The sequence below is a fragment of the Suncus etruscus genome, chromosome 20 (genome assembly GCF_024139225.1).
Source record: "Suncus etruscus isolate mSunEtr1 chromosome 20, mSunEtr1.pri.cur, whole genome shotgun sequence".
In the NCBI taxonomy this organism is placed as follows: Eukaryota; Metazoa; Chordata; class Mammalia; order Eulipotyphla; family Soricidae; genus Suncus; species Suncus etruscus.
Genome location: NC_064867.1, coordinates 30,633,094 through 30,648,186, shown reverse-complemented (window position 1 = coordinate 30,648,186; position 15,093 = coordinate 30,633,094). Strand labels below are relative to the sequence as shown.

The 15,093-nt window shown below is 55.1% G+C and overlaps 1 protein-coding gene across 1 annotated transcript in view; it reads right to left on the bottom strand.

The window, feature by feature from the left end:
* The window catches only part of FBLN2 (fibulin 2), a 36,314-nt gene extending 21,614 nt beyond the window's left edge, over positions 1-14,700 (bottom strand). Inside the window, exons 1-3 of the mRNA XM_049766099.1 lie at positions 13,467-14,700; positions 2,535-2,646; positions 1,325-1,454 (exon numbers count right to left, since the gene is read on the bottom strand). Coding sequence (XP_049622056.1) covers positions 1,325-1,454; positions 2,535-2,646; positions 13,467-14,700 — 1,476 coding nt within the window. The remainder of the gene's footprint in view (positions 1-1,324; positions 1,455-2,534; positions 2,647-13,466) is intronic.
* Positions 14,701-15,093: the final 393 nt, after the last annotated feature.

Here is a 15,093-nt window from a genome sequence, read left to right as displayed (position 1 = left end):
TGCACTCAGATGGGATGCCAGGATTTGAACCACCGTCCATCCTGGGTTGGCTGTGTGCAAGGCAAACACCCTACCTCTATGCTATCTCTCCGGCCCCTAGAATCTGTTTCGTTTTGTTTTTAAGGAAGAAATGGGCCTCAATGGGACCAAATTCAACATCAGGATTCTCTCTCTAATGGTGACCTCTGCTATGGTCAGCTGGTTAGCAGCACCAGGATGCCCACTCCTCTCCACCCAGATCCCCTCAGACTTCCTCAGACTTCCCGGATGCCACCTCCTGTCTCTGTGTGTCCTTCTTCCCAATTTCTAGAGATCTCATGGCCTCTCTGAGCAGAAACTCCATTTCCCAGCCTCCCTTGTGGCTAGGCATGATCATGTGATTCCATCTGGCCAATAGTGTATCATGATTCTTCTTATCCGTGTTCACAGTGAGAGTCAGAAGCACTCCAATGGTGCACAGAGAGGTGGAAAGATGAGCAAAATGGATGGAGTGACATGTGTCATGGAACTATATTCTGCCTTACAATGAAGGGATCATTCAATCCCTCTGGGTTGGCACTGAGCCCAGTAAGGTATACCTGTCAGAAGGTCAGTGCCTGGAACCCCACTTATCTGTGGCCCAGTTAACAGATCCTAGATAGAAAGTGGATGGGGGGCTGACCTGCCATCAGAACCTGAAGTGACAGAGCAGTGCCTATCTCCTGATGGCCACAAGACACTCACCCCGTCAACTCTGGCTTGCTGCCCCCACAGATGCACAAGGGGCCTGAGTTTCAGCGTGAAACCTGGATGACCCCAACTGGCCACCCATCAGAGGTCCTGGCAGCTGTCACCCCCATATATTCACACTGCTTGCTCTCCATCTTGCTGCTGCCTGCATCATCTTCACCCCACCATCCACATGAAAGAAGCCTGTCCCCCATACAAGTTCTTCCCATGCCCACCCCCCTCAGTTCCAATCACACAGGCTTTCCCATGGCTCTTCCCTTCTGTCCAGCTGACCTCAAGCCCTTTGCATGTGCTGTTCCTGCAGCCAGACACCCACTAGGCTCTCCTCTCCCCTCAACCAGGCTCTTCCTTAGACATCTGCTTCTCCTCGAGGCTGTCCTTTGTCCCAACCCTGTTCCTTCTCCTCACCCCTCAGCCTCTCTTCTCAGAACCATGGCCTCCAGCTCCCCCAATAATAGAGCCATTGCCTCTAGGAAAGCAGGCTGGAATCTTTGTCTCTCACTACCACATTCCTCTCTCATGCCTCAGACTGGACCCCTGACTCCTGCTGAACCCCCACTCTCAGGGACAGCCCCCAGGCCACCCCCCAGCTTGCCTTGTACAGGGAGAGACCACAGGTGTCATTGTCTTCGGCACCGCAAGTCTCGCCTTCCCTGGCACCCATGACGCCGGCCACACAGCTCTTCTCCTTCAAGTAGGACACGCAGCACTGCATCTGGGCAGTCCTGCAAGAGATGGGGTTCACTCGGACCCTCGGCCCACATGCCCGCCCCCTCTCCAGGCAGCAAAACTCCCTTGCACAGAAGGGAAACTGAGGCTCAGTGACAAAGGCCAATGCCACGACCCATGTGAGTTACAGGTTTTGTCTCTCAGTTATACCCAGAAATTCTGGCCTGGGCCCCGGAGCATTCACTCAGAATGTGCTCCCAGACCACAACACTGGGACTACCCCCCCCCCAAATAACCCATGAGGGAAGGAATAAGCAACAGATCTGGTAGGTTTAGTATTCAGTGCTGCCCCTGAGGGGCTGACGAAGCAACTGCATGAAGGCAGTGTGAGCCCAGGAAGGTGTGTGGAGTGGGAAAGAACTCAGCATCCCTTGGAGAAAGCCAAGCCACGGGGATCCCACAGTGGCCAAGCTGGCATGGAGGTGTAGCGGGGACAAGGCAACAAGTGTGGGGTCCTCCTGTGCCAGGTTCCCTGGAAGCTGCATGAGATGGGGCGATGCCTCCACTCTGAACCCCACCTCCTTGCCTATAAGCCAGGCAGGTTGGGGAAGAATTGCGAAGAAGGGGTGAACGTCTAAATGCATCCCCCATCCTGATTCAGGGGGACATGGGGGGCATCCTCGATCGAAAGGAACAACCAACACCTCAGCATAGGGTGGCAAGCACTGGCCTTGGGGGGGGTGCAGAAAACAAGGTGGTTTCCTACAGATTGGGAGGGGAGCTGATCTTGCATGTGTCTGACCCACGTTCGATCCCCAGCATCCTATGTGATCCCCTGAGCACTGCCAGGAGTGATCTCTGAATACAGAGCCATGAAAAGCCCCGAGCACCATCAGATGTAGGCCCAAAAACACCCCAAAAAAGGAAAGTCTGGGGGCTGCTTCATGGGGAGAGAAGCACATTGTGCTTCCAGGTGAGATGGTCTCCAAATAGTGATCTAACAAGGGACCCACTGTGGGGCCTGATGCTCCCACTTAAGGGCCTGGTGCCCCCACCTCAGATGACCTCAGGACCCTAATGGAGATGGCCAGTGATGCCTCCCGCCACAGCCAGGGTTCACCTGGAGCCCGCCCTACCTGCAGACGTCGCCCTCAGCACCATTCTCAGGGATCCCCAGGCACTCGTCGTTGTCGATGGCCCACTGCTGTCCAGCCGCACAGCAAGTCTCGATCAGGTCCTTGGTGGAGACTGCGGGAGGCAACAAGGTCACCTCGGAAGGAAGCGCAGACACAGCTGCAGTCTCCCCGGGAGTGAGTGCAGTGACTGCACCGGCAAGCTGGTTAGTTGGGGGGCTCGGAGATCTTCACAGCCAGCCCCTGATTCCAAGGAGAAGACCCTGCACGCACACAGTTAAGTGCGCCTGGCACTGGACATGTCTTACAAAATGAATCAGCAGACAGGGGAGAAGATGTGCTCCCAGGGCTTGTGCTATAGGAGCTGTGGCCATGGGTGTGTCCCCACTGTGTTCCACACTCTGTCACTGTTCTTGCTCCTTCTTGAGAGTTCTATCATGCTTGATGACTCCCAGACTAAAGCCTTCACTCCAACCGACCTTCACCCGTTCTAACACCCCATTACCAGACTGACTCTCTCCACGACAGACAAAATGAAGAAATGGTGACAGACCTGAGATGGGAGACAGGGGATGGTGCTCACCAGAGGGAGTTTAAAAAGGCACCGAGTTGGAGCAGGAGCAGTGGTGCAACGGTAGGGCGTTTGCCTTGCACACGGCTGACCTAGGACGGACCGCAATTCGATCCCTTGGCGTCCCATATGGTCCCCCTAGCCAGGAGCGATTTCTAAGTGCATAGCCAGGAGTAACTCCTGAGTTCCACCAGGTGTGACCCAAAAACTAAAAACAAACAAACAAACAAACAAACAAAAAGGATAGCACAGAGGGTAGGCGTTTGCCTTGCACACAGCCTACCTGAGTTTGATCCCAACATCCCATATGGTCCCCCAAACATCACCAAGAATGACCCCTGAGTGGAGAGCCAGAAGTAACCCCTGAGCACCACCGGGTATGACCCATAAACCAACCCACCATCAAAAGGCAGCAATTGCACAGAGGCAAATCTGGGCCCTGAGCATTCTTTGACAGACAGAAGCTAAGAGAGTTGGGAGCAGCAGACCTCCCTTCCCCCTGCCTTCTCCCCTCCTGGCCTTGCTCCCCCACATCTGTGGCACAGGTTACCTGAGAGCACAGAGACCCCTTATCCTTATCCTCACCCTTACCGGCCTGTTGGTCTGCCTTCCTGCTCACCCGGGGCCTTCTCTTCCAGCCCCAAAATTAAGCCCTGCCAGGTCCTCCTGCCCTTGGCTGCCTGCCCACCATTCTTTTGTGGGCCTTTCTCACCCTGCCTTCCCTCCCTGGCAGACAAAGAAGCAGCCCAAGGCTGTGACCCCCGAGGTGGTAAAGGCCACCCACCCAGAAAGAGGCACAGAGGCCAGGAGTGGGTGGGGTGGCTGGCCCCACCTCCGTTCCCACGCTGTCTTTTGTAGCTCACAGCCCAGCCACCCTGTCTCAGATTTTCTTTGGTTTCTGAGCACCAGAACTCCATCCAGTGCCTATCCCCCAGGCCTGCCCTCTGCATAGGCACCCATAGCTGAAGAGTCCTCATTGGGGCTGCAGGCCGGCCCCACACTCCAACCACCCCCATATCAGCAACACATGCTCCAGCTCCCCGCCATGCCCTCCAACCCAGCCTCCAGATGTTGTCAGACAGCATCTGCAAACATGAGCACGTCCCCCCTCTGCCCGCAGGCCTCCAGGAGAGCCTGCTTATTTATTTTTACAAATAGCAACACAGTGTGACCCCATCAACCTCGCCACCTCCCACCTCGCCTCCTTCGCCTTCACTCCTTAACTCCCTTGAACTACCACCTACCCAGTGGCTCAGTGGTACCCCCAGGATCTTTGCACTTGCCTTCTCTCCTCTCTCTCTCCTTTCCCTCCTCTTCCTCTTCCTCCTTTTCTTCCTCCTCCTCTCTCTTCTTCCTCCTCCTCCTTTTCCTCCTCCTCTTCTTCCTCTTCCTCTTCCTCTTCCTCTTCCTCCTCCTCTTCCTTCTCTTCCTCCTCCACTTCCTCCTCCCTCCCTCTCCTGCCTGGAATCTTGCCCCTGCTTTCCAGGTCTCTCCCTTCCCCAGTGTTGTGGGGAGTGTTGTGGGGCTTAGCTTGCCCTGTGACATCACTCAACTTCAACTTCCTTCATCCAGTGCTCCGGTCATCTCAGAGGCCCAGCTCCCACAGTGGGGAGGGCATTTGCCTTGCAAACAGCTGACCTGGATTTGATCCTTGGCATCCCATAGGATTCTCTTAGCACCTCCAGGAATGATCCCTGAATGCAGAGCCAGGACTAAATCCTGGGCACCACCAGGTGTGCCCACCCACCTCCAAACCCCACAAAATAAAAGAGCCCAGACCCCAGAGCTCTGTAAAAATCCAGCACCCACCATCACAACTGACATCTGGGACTTCACACAGAGCCCAGCCCCCTTGCTCTTCCACTGCCTCCTTCCCACCTCCTGTCTCCTCCCCACCCTACACTGCCCCTTGCTTCTAGGCACTCACCCCTGCTGTTTTATGCTGAGCAGGTCCTTCCTTTTTGCCCACATGAACATATCCTTAGCCAGCAAGTTCCCACCTCCAGCCCAGCTCAGCATCCCAATGCTCCAGCAACGTTCAGTTCACCGTAGAGATGCTGCCTGCTGTCAGCTCCCAGCTAGGGCCAAGTATGGACCTAAGTGTTCTAAGAGTCCCTGTGTCCAGTACCAGAGAGTAGTGACAGTATTAGGTGTAGGGCCTCTCATTTCCAGCTGACACCCAGGGTCAAGGGGCAGCTCACATGGCTGAGCACATGCCTGATAATCTCAGTTGAGTCTTTAGCACTGCCCAGTCCCCCAACACATCTGGGAGAAGCCTCCCCAGCATCATCGAGTGTGACCCCCAAACCAAACCTCTGAAAAAACATCCAACTCTGCCTCCTTGAGGCATGGCGAGTCGTCAGGGGCCTCGAGGCAGAGAGGAGGATGGGAGTCCCTGGGGTTTGGGGAGGTAAAGAGAAAGGAGGCTAATGTCATCAGAGTAGGGGGTTTCATTTGAGAAGCTGCACAATCCCACAACACCCCAGATTCAATCCCAGGCACCCCATCTGATCACCCCCACTAGGAATGATTCCTGAGCACAAAGCCAGGAGTGAGCCTTGGGCATTGCTGGGTGTGGTCCAATAACCAATAAATCAAACTAACAATGATAATTATACTACTATTACTGCTAATAGTAATGCCCCCACAGGGTTGGAAAATATTATTTTCAATGCTTCTCTTCTAGATGCAATGCTGCAATGGGTCCTGACTGGTCCAGGCCACACAGAGACACGTGATGCCCAGGCAGGCAGGGACGTGCCACTTGGGCATACACCAGCCTGCAGTGTCCAAAGACACAATTGGCATTGGCCTGGCAAGGCTGGAGATTTAGATGTGCCCAAGCACATTCTAAGTTATCTCTGAGCTTTCTTGGGGGCCTGCTTGGCATGTGGGAGCACAGCCTTAAGGAGATACAGGAAAATGCTGAGAGAGGCTTTATGGGGATAGGGAGGCCCCCAGGAAGGGCAGGAACAAAGGGGTATGCCTTTGACCCATTTGATTCTGTTTCCTCCCTTCCTCAAACACTCCAGTCAAGAGCCCCCCATTGGAAACTCTGATCTTTAGACAATGTGCCCTAAAACACCCCCTGGAGGTCACGACCCTGCAGACCACCTTCCTCCATGAAAGAAAGCTCTAAGGGACCCTGGAAACAGCAGTGCAGGGTCAACACAGCTTCCCACCCCTGGCTCAGCCATCCACCGCCAAGTCCTATTTGGACAGGATGTTTGTGAGGCCTGAGCAAACAGTTCAGGGAATGTTATCACTCCCTCATTCCCGCGACCTAGAATCTGGGATGAGGGGCTACCTGCAGGTTTCATGCCCCCACCCCCCGGAGTGCTTTCACAATGACAGCCAAGTGGACACCGAGGAAGGGTCCTGCTCCTCACATTTCTGACCCCCGGGAAGAGCAGAGAAACAGCGGGAATCTGAAGTGCACACGAGAAAGGCCCCTCCGGCCCACCCACCATCACTGCCCTAGCCTGTCACCTCTTCCCGGGCCCTACGGGCTCTTCTCTATCTGCTTCCTCCTAGCCTGACCTCAGAAATGCCCTCTGCCCTTGCCCTATGTCTTCTATTGAGGCACCCCAGGTGGATCCTAAGCCCACCTGTTCAAATAAACCTCAGCCCAAAGAGAGGGGCCCATGTCATCACAGACAGCCGCATATGGTCCCCTGAGTACTATAAGGGGTGACTCTTGAATGCAGAGCTAGGAGTAAGGCCTGAGCACCACTGGGTATGACCCAGAAACAAAAACAAAAAGGAAGTGTATAGTCTAGAGCCTGAGAAAAGCGCTTGATTACTCTCAGGAGTAAGGTTTATGAGTACCATCAACAAAGCGCCTCCCTACAAGAATACCTGACGCCTCATTCAAATGAGGCAATAGTACTGGCCTGATCTGTGAGGCCCTCTGAATGAGGAGGGGACAGGATATTCTGGGGACCTGACAGAATCCATTTCAGAGCCACTGTCAGGGACCCTCTCAGCCCTGCCACTCTTCCTCATGTCTGGGTATGGGCTTGGTAGCCACCAGAGTAACCCCAACCATTGTGGGTCATTGTCATTGGACCACAATGAGCATCCTGGTCTCCTTGGAGGGAGGACTGTCACTCAGACCAGCAGGCGACCATAGTGTGGCCAAGAGGAATCAATGACACAGGAGCAACAGCGAAAAATAATGGTGACACATCCCACCAGGCTGTCTGCAGTGAGAAAGACCCTCCGGCAGCATGTTGCTCACGGTCGGAGATGGACATGGGTCTGACCTTCTAAAACCACCCAGACACTTTCCACTAACACAAACCCACTGAACACGAGTGATTTCACTCTGGATCCATCTCGGACCCATGACAGCTGTGATGTCCCAGAAACATGTGGAATGGCCACATATACCCCATCAGCACAGACCAGCTAAGCTACCACTCGCCTTCCATGGAGCAACAGGTCACCACATGCTCAGACAGCTCACACACTTGCTGCAATTGGGGAGCGGCTGAAACTGTGGTCCTGACAGGAAGATGCAAAGCAAACACAAGCTGCTGCTCCGGGTCCCAAGATACACATCTTGGATGGGGCCAGTCATGGGAGGTGACAGCAGTGCCAGGGGGAAGAAGCTGGAAATGACTGAGCAGAGTGAAAAAATCCCAGGGCATATGAAGTTCACTTTCTATTCTCTTCTCTTCCTTCCTTCCTTCCTTCCTTCCTTCCTTCCTTCCTTCCTTCCTTCCTTCCTTCCTTCCTTCCTTCCTTCCTTCCTCCTCCTCCTTCCTTCCTTCGTTCCTTCCTTCCTTCCTCCCTCCCTCACTCTGTCCCTTCCTTCCTTCTTTCTTTTTTCCTTCCTTTTCTTTCTTTTTCTTTCTTCCCTCTCTCTTCATTCCCTTCCCTTCCCTTTTCTTCCTTCCTTCCTTCCTTCCTTCCTTCCTTCCTTCCTTCCTTCCTCCCTCCCTCCCTCCCTCCCTTTCTTCCTTCCTTCCTCCCTCCCTCACTTTGTCCCTTCCTTCCTTTCTTCCTTCCTTCCTTCTTTTTTCCTTCCTTTTCTTTCTTTTTTTCTTCCCTCTTTCTTCATTCCCTTCCCTTCCCTTTTCTTCCTTCCTTCCTCCCTCCCTCCCTCCCTCCCTCCCTCCCTCCTCCCTCCTCCTACCTTCCCTCCCTTCCTCCCTCCCTCCCTTCTTTCCTTCCTTCCTTCTTTATTTCACTCTTATTCCTTTTTTGTTGTTTTTTCGGAGCCACACCTAGTAATGTTCAGGGGTTGCTCTTAGCTCTGCCCTCAGGAACTACTCCAGGCAATGCTTGGGGGACCATATGGGGTGCTGGGCTCAAATCTCTGTCAAATGCACTCAAGGCAAGTAACCTCCCCACGCTGCTATCTCTCCAGTCTGACATATGAAGTTTTCTATCTCAAACAAAGTGGAACTACAGTGCACACACACGCACACACACATGTGAAAATTCACTGAGCTGGAACACCATGTGCCTTCCCATGTATACTTTATACATAATGGCATGTCTGGTAAAAATGCAGACAGCACAGCTTTATAACAAGCCTTCTCTTCCACGCAGAGGGACCGGCGCTCTGAGCACGCTCTTCAAACTGAAGGCAAACTTGGCAAGAGGAAGGAGAGCAGAATAGAAACAAACGACAGTTAATCGCCCGATTAGATCGTTTTACAAAAGTGGAGACAGAAAGTCACAACACAATGCGCCCGGGGCCCAAGAGGAAACGAAGTCTGGTCGTCTGGTCGGCGTCGGCAGCCTCAGGGAATGGACTCGTGGGCAGTGTTAGACTGTGGTGTGTGCTGACCGGAGAGAAACTCAGTATTTCTGAGTTGCAACCTGTAGAAGATGGCAGTTTCCCATGCACACAAATACACGCACATGCATGCACAAGATCGCAAGCAGGATGGCTGTGGCACTGAGATATCACAGTCTCCCACTTAGGGAAGTCTCTAGGGAGGTCTATTCCAGCTGCCTGATGTCCCCTTGACACCCTGGGATATGGCGTATTGTGGCAAGTGTAGACAAGGCGAAGGAAGGACCCATAGGGCTCAGCTTCAGGCTGGTCTTTGGGCCTCTTTGGGAGCGGGGGGCCTGGTGACATGGGGACAGGTCTGCCCACACCATGGCTGCTGTCCAACCAGAAAAGTCTGCTTCCTGTTGGTGGCCACAATGACAAAGGTGGCACCAAGTCCATACAAACATGCGCTGGCACAGGAAAGGCCCTGGCATCGACTCCTGCCCCAGGCAATGAGGTCTGTCACCAGCAAGGACCAGCAGAGTGACAGAACCCCCCCCCCTTCCTTCCATGCTACCCTCAATCTAAACACTGCAAAGGCTCCAGGAACAACCCGAGTGCAGCCTCAGGTCCTGCATCCATGACACAAGCTCAGCCAGGGTTGTCCACTGTTGGTTGACTCAGCGTATGCAGAGTGGAAGAGAGATTCTGAATAGAGAATCAGTGCACAGACTGAACCCACACTGGCACCTGGGAGTAACTGCCCAGGTGGTCCTGAGCCCTGAGGGCCCCGCAAGTCCCTCTTAGGGATCCATGGGGTAACTGTGACTTCCCTAACAGCTCCATGATACGGGCTGGCCTTCTCCACAATTTGGCCATTCTTGCAACTTCTGGAATTAAACTCGTGAAAAATGACGTCCCCCGCCCTGCAAGTCAAGTTGGTAGTGAAATGCCACCGTGTCCACTAGGATGGGAGTTAAACTCAAAAAGACAGATACAGGGGGTTGCAGGAGTGGGAAGCTGGGCACAACTAGCGAGAGGGTGTGAGAAGCCCGTGGCAGGAAAGCAACAGCGAGTTTTGCTCAGTTTATCAGATCCGAGGCTGGTTGATCACATCCTCCTCTTCCCAGGCCAGAGAGAAAGGACAACCCACATCCACAGTAAGCATGGGTGAGTACAGCCATGGAGGGTAGAAAGGTGGACATAAATACCTACAGAATGCATAAGCGGCTATTAGCCACGGAAGGCGCAAAGGTAGAAATACCCTCCCCTTTTTGGGAAACGCATTGGACTAGCCATGATGGTGGAAAGATGGAAGCACCTCCATGAATGGAGATAAGGTTCTGGAAATGTATGTCCACACCACCATGGCTATTCAGAGGAAGGGAAGCACCATATACGCACACACACTGGATCAGTATTTTTTGTTTGTATGTTTGTTTTGGGGGGTCACATCCGGTGGTGCTCAGGGGTTACTCCTGGTTCTTCACTCAGAAATTGCTCCTGGAAGGCACTGGGGACTGATGGGATACCGGGATTCGAGCCACTGTCCATCCAATCGGCTGCGTGCAAGGCCAACACCCGACCTCTGTGCTATCTCTCTGGCCTCCACAATGGATAAGTCTTAAAGCATAGATCTTGGTCATATGGAGCAATGCTGGATGACCATACCTGCATGTTCCAGAAGGGTGTGGAACAAGCAGCTGGACATGGACTATGCCACATGTGAGTTCATGCTTCCGCTGGGCTGTTGGCTCACTGAGGTGCATCAAAAGTGCTTGCTTGCATCAAGGGCTTAGGGCAATAGCACAGCGAGTAATAGGGTATTTGCCTTGCACGTGGCTGATCCTGGTTCGATCCCCAACATCCCATAGGTCCCCTGAGCACTGCCAGGAGTGATTCCTGAGTATAGAGCCAGGAGCAGTTCCCGGTTTTTCTCAGCAAAACCAAAACAAACAAGCAAAACAGTGTTTGCTCCCTGGCCCTTCTAAGTGCAGAGTTGGGCGCCCGACACCAGACAGAGACCGAGTAATGACTGTAGCCCTGCAGGCTCTGGGCATGCCATATGGTCTTAAGAGACCCTCCTCTGCTGCAAGGGGGGGGGGCATGGGCTGCAGAGAACTATCAAAGCATGTATGCATGGGGCCCTTCCCAGGGCAGAGGCCCTTGGATGCAGCGCCATGGTCATCACAGTCTCCCGAGAATCTGCCTTCGAGAGGCCCCAGGAAGGTGCCACGTTCCTGGGGTTGGGGTGGGGGTAGGGTACAGGGGTGGGGCCTTTTTCAGGAATGGAGGGGCTACCTTCATCTTCTGGGAACCTTCAACTTCCTGAAGGTGGTCCTGTCCCCAGGGGTGGTGGTGGGCTCCCTCCAAGAAGGGTGGTCCCTGGCTCCCTCTTGATGCCAGCCCAGCGGTCAGGAAGGCCCTCACATGCCCCCCCTCCAACCCATGACAGCCGGCGTCAGGCCTCCTCTGTGGGCATGTGGCTTCTATTAAGCCACATCTGGACACGCTCAGAGGCAGCCACAGCCCCGCCCAGCTCAGACAGGACCCCCACCCGCCCCAGCAGAGCCTGGGCGACTGTCAGGGCCCCTTCTCCAGGCTGCCATGGCAACAGGATTGGGGGACAATTCCTGTACTTCCTTCTGGTTCCCCTAAACCTGTACAAGCCCCACAAAGCTACCCACCCCACCCAGAGAAGGGCCTCACCTCTCCTCACTATATAGGACACTCCATCTGGGACCCCAACCCATCAGGCATTTCAGAACACTGCCCTTAGCTCTGGTTACTTGACTGTAACCCAGAGTCCAGAATATCCTGGTGTATTTTATGTTTTTTAAAACTTTATTGATTGGTTCAATGATTGCTTAATTAGTTTTTGGGCCACACCCAGCAGAGCTCCGGGGTCCTCTTGGCTTTGCACTCAGAAATTGCCCTTGGCAGGTTGGGGGACCATATGGGATGCTGGGAATCAAACCCCAGGTTGGCTTCATGCAAGGCAAACTCCCTACCACTGTGCTATCTCTCTGCCCCCATCCTGCTGTTTTTACTCATGGGGCAGCTCTGGTCCCCACAAGCCCCCCAAAGGGGAGGCTGAGCCATGCCCACCAACAGAACAGAGCCCTAAAAGTGAGCTCAGAAATTCTCAGAGCCGGGGCCGGGCGGTGGCGCTGGAGGTAAGGTGCCTGCTTTGCCTGCGCTACCTAGGACGGACCGCGGTTCGATCCCCCGGCGTCCCATATGGTCCCCCAAGAAGCCAGGAGCAACTTCTGAGCGCATAGCCAGGAGTAACCCCTGAGCGTCACAGGGTGTGGCCCAAAAACCAAAAAAAAAAAAAAAAAAAAGAAATTCTCAGAGCCAAGTGGGCCCCTCTCGCTTTCTATTCTCTGACAAGTGCTTGGTTCTGCCTGGACACGATGGTGTTTCAGAATCGTCCAAACAGCACCATGAAAAAGTTTTCCCAGATGGGGAAACTGAGGCTCCATGAGATGGTGCTTGCCTAGGGTTCGCAGGGCCATGAACAGGAACTGGGGTTGGGCGAGAGGGAGGAAAGCAGTGGCGGCACCGGCCCCCTTATCTATCCGGCCAAACTCCTGGGGCTACCGACTCACACGTGTGCTCCCGACTTCTAGCACAGGAAGGCCGGCGCACCCAACCAAGCCCTGCCAGCTGCCCTCTACTGGCCCTGCACGCTCTGGGCCCTCTGCCAAGACAGCCTCAGACCGGATAGCGGCCACTGCATCAGGAGCCCCTGCCCCAAAGGCCGCACCCCAAAAATCCTCAGATTTTCCATTGGCGATTCCAGGGCAGGGCTACACTATGGGCTCCTGAGAACAAAGACCCTATTGGGGGGCACAGGAGGACTTCTCGAAGGAGAAAGCATATAGGAGTTCCAGGATTTTGATGGCTACAGGCCTGCCCCATCATGCCCTCAACTTACTGCAGGCTTAGAAACACCATCCCAACCCACCCAGAGGTCTCACATCTTTGTCCTGGGGCTGTCCGGCTTCTAGCGAGGAGCTGCCTTCCCAGCTTAGAGGGTTAGTTAATTCACTATAAAAAGGGGCCATGGATACCCAGAAGGAGTGGCCTTGAGGTGACAGACCCTCCTGTTTCTACTCCCCGCTGCTCCAGTACAGACTCCACACAAAGGAATACCCAGGAAGGAGCAGGAGCTTGATAGATGGAAAGGAGCCTGGGATAGCCAAACACCAGCCCAAGACTACAGGGCTGCGGGCAGGGATGTGTGGTTAGAAGCACCCCAGAAATTCCAGAGTTCCATAGGGCCAGAGTGATGGTGCAGCGGTGGGGCATTTGCCTTGCATGCGGCTAACCTCGGACTAACCTCGATTCATTCCCCCGACATCCCATATGGTCCCCCGAGCCAGGAGCGATTTCTGTGCACGTAGCCAGGAGTAACCCCTGAGCATCACTGGGTGTGGCCCCCAAAAGAAATTTCAGAGTTCCTATACACCCCTTTTCTCAGGAAACCTTCCCAAATACAGCCTGGGCACTCCTCCCTCATGGTCTCTAGCCTGGGCCCACTTCTGCCTCCAACGACTCACTGTGGGACCCTCCTGGAGGTGTGAGGAGTGGAAAGAACAGGCAGAAGGAGAGCGGGAAAAGGTCTCACCTTCAGCATCGCCCCTGGGCACGGAATGAACGGAATTGGGCTCCATGTCTTCCTCTGGTGGAGAATGGGGCAACACAGGCAGCTTGGGAGGCACTTCCTGAGCAGGTGGGCCCCACTCTGGCTCTTGGGGTGGTGTGGTCGGGGCAGCAGTAGTGCTGGGCTTGGCAGAGGTCCCAGGTGGGCTGAGGGTGGTATGTGACACAGGGAAGCTGGCCACCCTGGGGCCCTGCGTGGGCTCCGCTCCCCCTGGTCGGCCGCTGTGGGAGGTGGCCTGGGCATCTGGAATAAGATTCTCCTCAGGACTCTCCCTGGCTTCCGCCATCTCCTCTGGGTCAGGGGCTGCAGTAGGCAACAGGGGGAGATCCTGGGGGTTCTCAACAGCCAGCTCCTCCGGCGCTGGACCATCCTCCCTCTGCTCCTGCAAGTCCTCCAGGCTGTCTTCCGTCACTCTCCTGGCTTTCATCTGCACAGGGGCCAGGAGACCCAGGGCAGCTGCCACGGTGGGCCTGAGGAGCAGAGCTGACCAGGAGGTGGCCTGGACGGCAGAAGGTGCGTGCTGCTCGCCCCCCAGGGCAGCAGGGCCTTCCTGCAGCTCCCCCTCCAAAGCCACCTCCTGGTCGTAGCTGTAGGGGTCTTCGTAGTGCTGCTCGGGGTCGGCCTCCTCGGGGTCTGAGAAGTTCCCATGCGAAACAGCGGGCATGGGCTCAGGGCCATCTTGGCAGCCGGGCAACTGATAGCAGATAAGCTCTCCTCCGCTGTCAGGGCAGTGGCAGGCCTGGCAGGGGGGCAGATGCACAGTGTGGCCAGCGGCATACTTTCGACCAGCGTGCGTGCAGCCCACCCGACGACACTGCGGGCAGCTGTCGGCGGCCACTACGGGCTCGATGCAGTTGGGCGGCAGCTCTGGGCACAGCATGAACTGGCAGCTGATCTTACCACCGCCCGGCGGGCAAGAGCATTCAGTACTGCCAAAGTCCACGAAGTAGGACTGGCCGGCGGGCACCTGGCCGCGTGCAAACCCACCACGCAGACAGTCGTAGTATTGGTAGCCCTCGCACAGGCAGCCATGTTGCACGCAAGAGGCACAGCAGGCGCCTGGCTCCAGCGCTTCCTCGATGCAGTGCTCCAGAGGCGGGCAGTCCACGCCCGTGCAGTCCTGCCCCTGTGCCACCGCCTGGCCAACCGGGCCCAGAGCCAGTGCCAGGGTCAGCCAAGAGCTCCAGAACAGCACCATGGTCACACAACCTGCCTGGCACAATTTTCAGTCTGCAGTGCTTTCTCCTGCAAGGTCCTAGAGGGAGGGGAGAACAAACAGGTTAGTGCATATGTGCTGCCCACAGCCCTTGCGCACAAGCAGATACACACAAACATGGCCTCTGGCCTCCTCACATGCATGAGGGCATTTGTTCATGTGTCCCAGCAGACACACACAGACTAGATGATTGCCAGTGCAGGTTGGGGGAAAGCATGTGGGGCTGCTCCAGTTCTAGGTTCTGGCCTAGAGCCACCTGGTCCCCAGGGCTTGATGAAAGAGTCATATCCCCCAAATCACCAATGGGGCACCCAGCCCCCTGCTCAGGTGTCACAGCACCATCGAAGAGCAGCCTGAAGGGGCCCGTGTGGGCTA